This window comes from Hemitrygon akajei, chromosome 21 (genome assembly GCF_048418815.1).
Source record: "Hemitrygon akajei chromosome 21, sHemAka1.3, whole genome shotgun sequence".
In the NCBI taxonomy this organism is placed as follows: Eukaryota; Metazoa; Chordata; class Chondrichthyes; order Myliobatiformes; family Dasyatidae; genus Hemitrygon; species Hemitrygon akajei.
Window position 1 is genome coordinate 66,537,555 of NC_133144.1, and position 11,065 is coordinate 66,548,619.

The following is an 11,065-nucleotide window of genomic DNA, read 5'->3' on the forward strand; positions in this document are numbered from 1 at the left end:
GTTGGATAGACTGTTGAGTCTGAAGGCTGATAAGTCCCCGGGACCTGATGGTCTGCATCCCAGGGTACTTAAAGAGGTGGCTCTAGAAATCGTGGACGCATTGGTAATCATTTTCCAATGTTCTATAGATTCAGGAACAGTTCTTGCTGATTGGAGGGTGGCTAATGTTGTCCCACTTTTCAAGAAAGGAGGGAGAGAGAAAACAGGGAATTATAGACCGGTTAGCCTGACGTCAGTGGTGGGAAAGATGCTGGAGTCAATTATAAAAGAGGAAATTACGACACATTTGGATAGCAGTAGAAGGATCAGTCCGAGTCAGCATGGATTTATGAAGGGAAAGTCATGCTTGACTAATCTTCTGGAGTTTTTTGAGGATGTAACTATGAAAATGGACAAGGGAGAGCCAGTGGATGTAGTGTCCCTGAACTTCCAGAAAGCTTTTGATAAAGTCCCACATAGGAGATTAGTGGGCAAAATTAGGGCACATGGCATTGGGGGCAGAGTACTGAAATGGATTGAAAATTGGCTGGCTGACAGGAAACAAAGAGTAGCAATTAACGGGTCCCTTTCAGAATGGCAGGCTGTGACCAGTTGGGTACCGCAAGGTTCGGTGCTGGGACCGCAGCTGTTTACAAGATACATTAATGATTTAGAGGAAGGGATTAAAAGTAACATTAGCAAATTTGCCAATGACACAAAGCTGGGTGGCAGTGTGAAATGTCAGGAGGATGTTATGAGAATGCAGGGTGACTTGGACAGGTTGGGCGAGTGGGCAAATGTATGGCAGATGCAGTTTAATGTGGATAAATGTGAGGTTATCCACTTTGGTGGCAAGAACAGGAAGGCAGATTACTATCTAAATGGAGTCAAGTTAGGAAAAGGGGAAGTACAACGAGATCTAGGTCTTCTTGTACATCAGTCAATGAAAGCAAGCATGCAGGTACAGCAGGCAGTGAAGAAAGCTAATGGCATGCTGGCCTTTATAACAAGAGGAATTGAGGATAGAAGTAAAGAGGTCCTTCTGCAGCTGTACAGGGCCCTGGTGAGATCACACCTGGAGTATTGTGTGCAGTTTTGGTCTCCAAATTTGAGGAAGGACATTCTTGCTATTGAGGGAGTGCAGCGTAGGTTCACAAGGTTAATTCCTGGAATGGCGGGACTGTCATATGTTGAAAGATTGGAGCGACTGGGCTTGTATACACTGGAATTTAGAAGGATGAGAGGGGATCTGATTGAAACATATAAGATTATTAAGGGATTGGACACACTGGAGGCAGGAAGCATGTTCCCGCTGATGGGTGAGTCCAGAACTAGAGGCCACAGTTTAAGAATAAGGAGTAGGCCATTTAGAACAGAGATGCGGAAAAACTTTTTCACCCAGAGAGTGGTGGATATGTGGAATGCTCTGCCCCAGAAGGCAGTGGAGGCCAAGTCTCTGGATGCATTCAAGAGATAGTTAGATAGAGCTCTTATAGATAGCGGGGTCAAGGGATATGGGGAGAGGGCAGGAACAGGGTACTGATTGTGTATGATCAGCCATGATCACAGTGAATGGCGGTGCTAGCTAGAAGGGCTGAATGGCCTACTCCTGCACCTACTGTCAATTGTCTATTTGGAGTATCGTTGGCAGTTTATTCAACAGGGAATTAACAATGCTCTCATCCATTTGTATGACAGCATTGCCTCTGAAATTCGATTATGACATAAATGAGAGATCAAAGTTCAAAGTAAATTTATCATCAAAGCACTCTACACCACCATATGCTATCCTGAAATTCATTGTCTTGTGGGCATTCATAGTAAGTACAAAAAAACACAATAGAATCAATGTAAAACTACACATGACAAAGTCGAAAAACAACCAATGTGCAAATACAAAAATCAAAGTATTATATTAATCATAATAATAAAAAGCAGTAAATATTGAGAACACAAGCTGTAGTCATTAAGAGCAAGTCCATAGGTTGTGCAATCAGATCAGTGTTGGAGTGAGTGAAGTTATCACCTCTGGATCAAGAGCCTGATGGTTGAGGGGTAGTAACTGTTCCTGACTCTGGTGGTGTGGGACCTGGGGCTCCTGTACTTCCTTCCTGATGGCAGCAGTGAGGTGACAGCAAGGCCTGGATGGTAGGGTCCTTGATGTTGGATGTTGCTTTCCTGCAACAGTGCTCCATGCAGATGTGCTTGTGGGGAAAGCTTTACCTGGGCTTAGTATCTATGAAAGGATGCACTAGCATTGGAGAGAGTCCAGAGGAAGTTCACAAGAATGATCCTGGGAATGGTAGAGTTAATGTATAAGGAGTGTTTAATAGCTCTGGGCCTGTACTTGCTGGAGTTTAGAAGAATGATGGGTGATCTCATTGAAACCTATCGAATATTGAGTGGATGTGGAGAGTATGTTTCTAATAGTGGGGGATTCCAGGACCAGAGGGGAAAAACTCAGAATACAAGGATGTCCCTTTCGAGTATACAGCAAAAGAATCAGTGTGGAAATTATCAGGATTGTGCACAACAAAAAGAGAATTCCTGATAAATCAGGTCATTTGAAGGAGTCTCCTGTGCTTGGTTGTGGAACCCCTTTCTCATCATAGTTTCACTCACCGCGCCTCTCAGCAAATATTTAACAACATCCTCATTGCCGATGGAAATTGCGATGTGCAGAGCAGATTGTAAAAACCTGTCCAAGTCATGGAAACTGTATTGGCCCATCTCCTCCAGGTAACGGATGGCAACTCTAGAGGCAGAAGGACCAAAATGATGAGAGAAACAGACGGAGGCTATATTCTGCAAGTTAAAGACTGCCTGTCCTGAAGTTAAAGAACTACCTATGCACGTGGGTTGGAGGGAGAAATGGGAATTGTTTTGCTGTTGGTGCTTTGTTGCTTGTTGTGTTCTGTGCTGTTCTGCCAGGCTCTGTGGGTATGCTATGTTGGCTCCAGAATGTGTGGCTATACTTGTGGGCTGCTCCTAGTACATCCCTGGGTGTGTTGGTTGTTAATGCAAATGGTGCATTTCACTCTATGTTTTGATGCACACATGATAAATGACCTTGATTTTGAACCTTGCTGCTGCTGGTATATGTTCCTATACTCACTGTTGCGTGGCACAGGCAGTAATCCTGAGATTTCTACCTTTGAGGTCCTGCTTCTCAGCTACTTTCCTAACTCCCTGTAGTCTTTTTTCAGGATCTCCTCCCTTTTCCTACCTATGTCATTGGTACCATATGTACCAGGACCTCTGGCTGTTCACCTTCCCACTTCAAGATATCGGGGACACAATTGGAAACATCCCGGACCCTGGCACCTCAGAGGCAAACTACCATCCGCAGTTCTTTCCTGTGTCCACAGAATCGCCTATCTGACCCCCTAACTATAGAGTCCCCTATCACTGCTGCCATCCTCTTCCTTTCCCTACCCTTCTGAGCCACAGGGCCAGACTCTGTGCCAGAGGCGTGACCACTGTTGCTTCCCCCAGGTAAGCCGTACCCCCAACAGTTCTCAAACAGGAATACTTATTGTAAAGGGGGAGAGCCACTGGGGTACTCTCCAGTACCTGCTTCTTGCCCTTTCCTCTCCTGACTGTTACCCACTTCTCTGTCTCCTGTGGTCCCGGGGTGACCACCTGCCTATAGCTCCTCCCTGTCACCTCCTCACTCTCCCTGACCAGAGGAAGGTCATCGAGCTGCAGCTCCAGTTCCCTAATGTGGTCTCTAAGGAGCTGCAGCTCGACGCACCTGGTGCAGATGTGGTCATCCGGGAGACACATACTCTGTCTTTATTTTAAATATATAACCTACCTGGCCCCGACCCTTTATCGCCAAAGCCTTCCTACTCTGTCTCCTCTACTCCGTTGCCTGCTCTGTAAATCTGTCTTCGTTTTAAACTCTTCCCACTGTTCTCACTGGCCGACCTCCACACACTTGTGCAGTCATGTCCTGTTCAAACTGCCGAAGAGATAATGCTCTGCCACAGACTACAGTGGAGGCCAAGACCATGGGTATATTTAAGGAGGAAGATGATAGTTTCTTGATTGGTCAGGGCATGAAAGGATATGACGAGAAGGGAGGTGTACAGGGTTGAGTGGAATCTGGGATCAGCCATGACAGAATGGCAGAGCAGACTCAAAGGGCTGAATGGCCTAATTCTACTTCTTCGTCTTAGAGTCTTATGATCTAAACCTTTTGCACTAAGAAAGCATTAATCCCCAATGAGAACAACCCTGTTATTTTTGGACGTTTCCAAAATCTGCCTCCCAATCTGTTCCTCTTGTCTTTGTTGCTATTGGAGAGTCTATAGGGTACTTCCAATAGAGTGATTTCTCCCTTGCTGTTTCTGATTTCCACCGACATTGACTCAGTTGACAATCTCTCCATGATGTCTTCCCTTTCTGCAGCAGTGATACTATAACCCAGTAATCTAAGTTACCAATTTAATTCACTAGCTTACTTCCAGGAAAGGTTGCAACATGTTGAGAGAGACTTCAAACAATGAAACCCTTCTCATTGCAGACGTACATGCTGCCACCAGACACGGCATGGTGAAGTGCAGTCTTCCCTTGATGATCCCGGGTCAGAACATCTGCTCCTCTCTTCACCATCCGGTCCATTATGTAGACTTCCCCACGTCTAAAGGATGATAATAATAATACTAATAATAAGTTTAACTCAATCTGATTACTTACACAGGCACAAACAAATGGCAAACATCATTCATCAAAAATTTTGCTTTAAAATACAAACTTATAAAAGACACCATATCTTACTGTAAGTACAAGCTTGATGCAGTTTTAAGAGTTGGAGTCTGTTATGAGTGCTGAACAGACTTGATGGAAATGGGGTGCAGAGTTAACCATTTCCCCCCCCCCTTTTTTGAGAACTATGAGCTATTGGTATTGCTACACTGCTAATGAGAGAGAGAGAGATGAAGCACAGAGGCAGAGACATCTGCTACAGATAAGAGAGAGAGACACACACATTTGATTTATGTATTATGGCTTCTTTCTGGATTGTTTACCTTTCACTGCAAGGATGTTACTTTGCTCGTTAACATTCCTAAGGAGACAGCAGGAGTGGCCTGATTTGATGGACATGGTCATTTCAAGTTGATGGATGGCTGATACCCCGTCAGTGGGGATAAAAGGCAGATGTGGGGAGACACCCCTCAGACACACCAGTGCACACTGACTGAGTGTTGTGCACCCACAGGAAGGTGGGGGCTTCGAGGACCGAATCAGGAGATTGGTCAATAAAGCTCACAGTGTGACGGCAGGGCCGGTGGGGACTTGTGTGTCCACTCATGCCAGAGTGACGAGTCCACCACAGAAGAACGGTCTAGCTGAGAACGGAGGGGTCATAGTCGAATGACCACAACGGTACGATGGAATCAGAATACAACAGAAGGTTTGCTGGCTGCAGCTGCTCAATCTCTTGCTTGCTCTCTCTCTCTCTCCCCAACAAATTACAATACAACAATCGCAACTACCTCAGCACACATGAACTGAACTGAACTCTATATTCTCTTATGACAATTCATTTACCCCTAGACATTGATAGAGCTTGTTTATTATTGCTTATTATTATTCCTACACTTCTAAGTTTATTATTGCTAACCTGTTTTATCTGTATATTTGTATTACTGGTATTGTTTTGCTTATTTTACTAATAAACACCCTTGGTTATAGTACCACCAGACTCCAACGGACTCTTCTATTTCTGCTGGTCTATAAACCCAGTTACGGGGTACGTAACAGAGTCCTACAAATTATATTATGACCGGTCCATTATTACAGATAGGACAATCCATAATAGCTGTCTGGATATAATATTACAGGATAAATAAGAACAATTTACTTACAGCCATTCAAAATACGCATTACAAAAATCAGTAAGTGAAAAACACTAGCAATATGTTGAATTAAAAGAGGAAATTGAAAGACTATGGAACATACCTTGCCCTAGTAGTAGTATCTACAACGGGTATCATCCCAAAGTCACTACTTACTTACTGCCTGTTACACTGCCTACATTGCTTAGGGCGGCAATGAAAGTCCTCCACTTCTGGAGGTGTTCAGAGCTTCGTGTTAGTAGCTTCCTCTGGGTTTCCATTACTGTCAGTCATGCAAGATGCGGGTGGAGACTCAGCAATACTGTTGCACTCAGATATAGAAGGATTCTTCATTGCTGTTCCTGTAACAATTTTGTTTGACCAGTCAGCGTTGACGGCCCTGAGCTGAACCTGAACCCGGAGGTCCAGTGGACCACTCTTAAGTCTGTCCTCTACCCTTTGACCTGTTTGTTATGGATGACCCTACCAACAGCCAAAGCAAAAAGCCCTGACCCCAGCTAGTATAGCTCTCCAGGACATTGAGGCATGCCAAACCACAAGGTTGTGGTGCTTTTGGAAAGTCACTGCACAATAGCATTAAGCAATTAGACCTACACAACAATATTTATGTAAATCTCCAGAAAGCCACAATATTAAACACACTAAAAGAGTCTGAAAGTTCCTAGCAATTGAGAAATGAGTGTGCTTAGCTGCGCTCATACCTCAAGGTTTTACCGGCTTGAGCTGAGAAAAAAATAAAAATACACTAATAACTTATTTATAGAGCACTTTTCATACAGATAATATAATTCAAAGTGCTTTACAATGAGATAAAGTGCAAACATGAAATTCAAAAACAAGAAGATTTTGTTTAGCTTAAGCTTTTCACTAAATAGTTTTGAGCTGGTATTTAAGAGTCAACTGAATCTGCATCCTTTACAGTTTTAGGCACTGAATTCCGCAGGTTAAGAGCATAGTTCAAAAAAGCTGACCTGCCAATTACCTTTTGAAAGAGCTTGTTTAAACCAGAGACTGGCGGAAAAAGACCTGAGAACTTGCACCAAATCAGAGGGAATTAAAAAAGTTGAGACCCTAACACTTCACATCCACCTTAAATGGTATAAAAGGCTGAGGCTTTATCTCTCATTACAGTGCAGTTCATCACAGGCTAAGCCCTCCCTGTCACTGAGCACATCTACAAGGTGCACTACCACAAGGATGCAGCATCCATTATCAAGGGCCTCCAACATTGAGGCCATGCTCTCTTCTCACTGCTGCTACTGCAGACACAACTAGGGTCAGGAACATTATTGCCCTACAACCATCAGGGTCCTGAACCAAGATGGATAAAAGCAGCACTTCTGAATTCTGAAGTGTCAACTCAGATTTTCGTGTGTTCAGCACCGCAGACTAAATCTAGAATCTCAACTTTCAGATTCTTCCTCAGTCACAGTAGTACAGTACAGTCAGTGGTACAAATTTCTTCAAGAAACTACCTTAAAGAAGATTTATCTTGAAACCAGTACACAAGTGCCATTACAAAGGCACAGCAGTGCTGCCACTTTCCTAGAAGTTTGCACAGATTGGGCATGTCATCTAAAACTTTGACAAACTTCTACAGGTGCACAATGGAGAGTATTCTGACTGGTTGCATTATGGACTGGTATGGAAATACCAATACCCATGAATGGAAGGTCTACAAGTGGTGGATACAATCCAGTCCATCCCAGGCAAAGCCTCCTCACCACTGTGCACATCTACAAGGAGTGCTACCAGAAGAAAGCAGCATCCATCATGAAGGACCTGCACCATCCAGACCACATTCCCTTCTCGCTGCTGCCATCGGGCAGGAGGTACAGGAGCCTCAGGTTTAGGAACAGTTATTACCCCTTAACGAACAGGCTCTTGAACCGGCATGAATATCTTCACTCACCACAACTCTGAACGGCCTCTACAACCTATGGACTCACTTTCAAGGACTCCACAGCTTATGTTCTCAGTACTTCTTGATTTATTTACTATATGCAATGTGCATATGCAGAGTTTGTCTTTTGCACATTGGGTGTTTGTCAGCCTGAGTTTGTGCGCAGTATTTCATCGATTCTATTGTATTTCTTTGTCCTACTCTGAATGCCTGCAAAAATTGAATCTCAGGTATGCCTGTATGTATTTTGAAAATAAATTTACTTTGAACTTTGATCTCTTGCGTATGTCATAAATCGAATTTCAGAGGCAGAGTTTTCATACAAATGGATGAGTGTTCTGTACGACTGCCACCTGGCCAAACTTAACCTCATGTTTCTATCACAGATAAAAGGATTCCTATCTCACCTGCAGGCAAAATGAAAGGGTGTCTCTCCTGCATCATTTGGGAGGTTGGTATCTGCGCCATGTTCCAGCAGTAGATAGACCAGTTCCTTGTGGCCGCATAAAGCAGTGTGGTGAAGTGGTGAGAATCCATTCCAGCCTGTGGGGGGGTGGGGGGGATGCAACGGAAACATTGACGAATGCATGATGTGTGAGCACCGGGATTCAGTCTGATCAGCTCCTCTGCTAAAACAAGTGACTGACTGCTCTGAGCCAGGAGAGTGGAGCCACGACCTTGCCCAATACCAGGCAGCAGGGGTGGTGCTGCTGTTCACAACGGTCTGACCAAAGGGGGATTCGGAGCCAGACGGGGTGAGGATACTGCTGAGCGTAGGGCGTGGGGTGGGAGAGTGAAGAGAGGAAAGGGGGAATGGATTCAGTGGCTCAGTAGTTGGGGAGTGGCGAGGACAGATTCAGGCTCTGGAGAAGAGTGGAGTGCTGGCAAGGTTGAGGGGACAAACCTAGACTAGCGGGGTTGTTGTGGTGATGATGGATCAATGGGGGAGGGGGTAAGGGAGGGGGGACAAGGGAGTGGGGGAGGGTGAGTTGAGGTGGGGGGAGGAGGTGGTAGGGAAGAGGATCGGGGGAAGGAAAGTGTTGGGAGGAGTAGTGGGTCAGGAATAAGGAGATGGTTAAAGCAGGAGAGAGAAGGGTGGTGGGAGAAGAGGGCGGGGAGGGGTTGAGGTAAGGAAGGGAATGGATCCTCATGGAGCAGAAAGGGGTGAAACGCACGGATGCTAGAGGCAGTGACGGATATGTACTAGAGGTGTGTTCCCAGCAGTGAGGGGTTGTGGTAGGGATGGATTCCCGGTGAGGGGTGTATAGGGGCTGGCCGGGTCGTGGGCTCCCAGCGAGGGGATGTGAAGTGGACAGACAAACGGCGGGGTGGATTCCCAGGGAGGGGTGTGCTGACAACAGACCTGGGGGGTGGGTGTGATGGGTCAGACTGGGGAGGGGGGTGGGGGTGATGGGGTTAGACCGGGGAGGGGGGTGTGTGGGTGTGATGGGGTTAGACCGGGGAGGGGGGGGGGTGGGTGTGATGGGTCAGACTGGGGAGGGGGGGGTGATGGGGTTAGACCGGGGGGGGGGGGGGGGTTGGGGTGTGATGGGGTTAGACCGGGGAGGGGGGGTGTGGGGTGTGATGGGGTTAGACCGGGGAGGGGGGGGGTGGGGTGTGATGGGTCAGACTGGGGAGGGGGGGGGTGGGTGTGATGGGTCAGACTGGGGAGGGGGGGGGTGATGGGGTTAGACCGGGGGGGGGGGTGGGGGTGTGATGGGGTTAGACCGGGGAGGGGGGTGTGGGGTGTGATGGGGTTAGACCGGGGAGGGGGGGTGTGGGTGTGATGGGGTTAGACCGGGGAGGGGGGGGTGGGTGTGATGGGGTTAGACCGGGGAGGGGGGGGGGGTGGGTGTGGATGGGTCAGACTGGGGAGGGGGGGGTGGGTGTGATGGGGTTAGATCGGGGAGGGGTGGGTGGGTGTGATGGGGTTAGACCGGGGAGGGGGTGTGTGGGTGTGATGGGGTTAGACTGGGGGGGGTGGGGGTGTGATGGGGTTAGACCGGGGAGGGGGGGTGTGGGTGTGATGGGGTTAGATCGGGGAGGGGGGGTGGGTGTGATGGGGTTAGACCGGGGAGGGGGTGTGTGGGTGTGATGGGGTTAGACCGGGGAGGGGGGGTGTGGGTGTGATGGGGTTAGATCGGGGAGGGGGGGGTGGGTGTGATGGGGTTAGACCGGGGAGGGGGTGGGGGTGTGATGGGGTTAGACCGGGGAGGGGGGGTGTGGGTGTGATGGGGTTAGACCGGGGAGGGGGGGTGTGGGTGTGATGGGGTTAGACCGGGGAGGGGGGGGTGTGGGTGTGATGGGGTCAGACTGGGGAGGGGGGGGTGATGGGGTTAGACCGGGGGGGGGGGGTGGGGGTGTGATGGGGTTAGACCGGGGAGGGGGGTGTGGGTGTGATGGGGTTAGACCGGGGGAGGGGGTGTGTGGGTGTGATGGGGTTAGACCGGGGAGGGGGGGTGTGGGTGTGATGGGGTTAGACCGGGGAGGGGGGGTGTGGGTGTGATGGGGTTAGATCGGGGAGGGGGGGGGGGGGTGGGTGTGATGGGGTTAGACCGGGGAGGGGGTGGGTGGTGTCGTGTGGGTGTGATGGGGTTAGACCGGGGAGGGGGGGGGGTGGGTGTGGGGGGGGGGGGGGTTGTGGGTGTGATGGGGTTAGACCGGGGAGGGGGGGTGTGGGTGTGATGGGGTTTAGACCGGGGAGGGGGGGTGTGGGTGTGATGGGGTTAGACCGGGGAGGGTGGGGTGGGTGTGATGGGGTTAGACCGGGGGAGAAGGGGGGTGAGGGGTTAGACCGGGGGAGAAGGGGGTGTGATGGGGACGGACCTGGGGGAAGGGTTTAACGGACGGACCAGAGATGAGGACAGCCCCCTCCCCAGGTGGGTCGCCGCTCCTACCCGTGGAGTGGATCAGGCTCGGGTCGTGCCTCAGCCAGCGGTGAACACTGTTGCAGGTCGCCCCTTCGCAGGGCCTGGACCAGGGCCGTGCTGCTGGGGCCGGAGTGAGGCGGCGAGGCCGGCGGCGGCATCCGGCAAGCGGGTAAGCGGGCCGGGGAAACAGCGCTCTGCTCCGCCCCGCCCCGCCAATGACGTCAGCGTGATGGGCATCAGCAACATGTTTGCCTGACTTCAGTCCCGCAAAAATATCACCCGGTTGGTATGACCTGTGGAATTGGAATCAGGTTTATTATCACCGAACATGTGGTGAAGTTTGATGCTTTGTGACGGTAGTACAGTGCAATACGTAAAATATACTTTTCCTTCATGTGCCTTGCGCGTTACACGCTTGGGCGATCATGGCTTTCCACATCAAGCGTCAA

At 49.0% G+C, this 11,065-nt stretch overlaps 1 protein-coding gene across 1 annotated transcript in view; it reads right to left on the minus strand.

The window, feature by feature from the left end:
- Positions 1-10,818, minus strand: part of LOC140714395 (palmitoyltransferase ZDHHC13) — a 34,872-nt gene extending 24,054 nt beyond the window's left edge. Inside the window, 5 exon segments of the mRNA XM_073025646.1 lie at positions 2,602-2,734; positions 4,514-4,624; positions 8,154-8,289; positions 10,644-10,683; positions 10,685-10,818. Coding sequence (XP_072881747.1) covers positions 2,602-2,734; positions 4,514-4,624; positions 8,154-8,289; positions 10,644-10,683; positions 10,685-10,774 — 510 coding nt within the window. The 5' untranslated portion in view covers positions 10,775-10,818.
- Between the last annotated feature and the right edge of the window lie 247 nt (positions 10,819-11,065).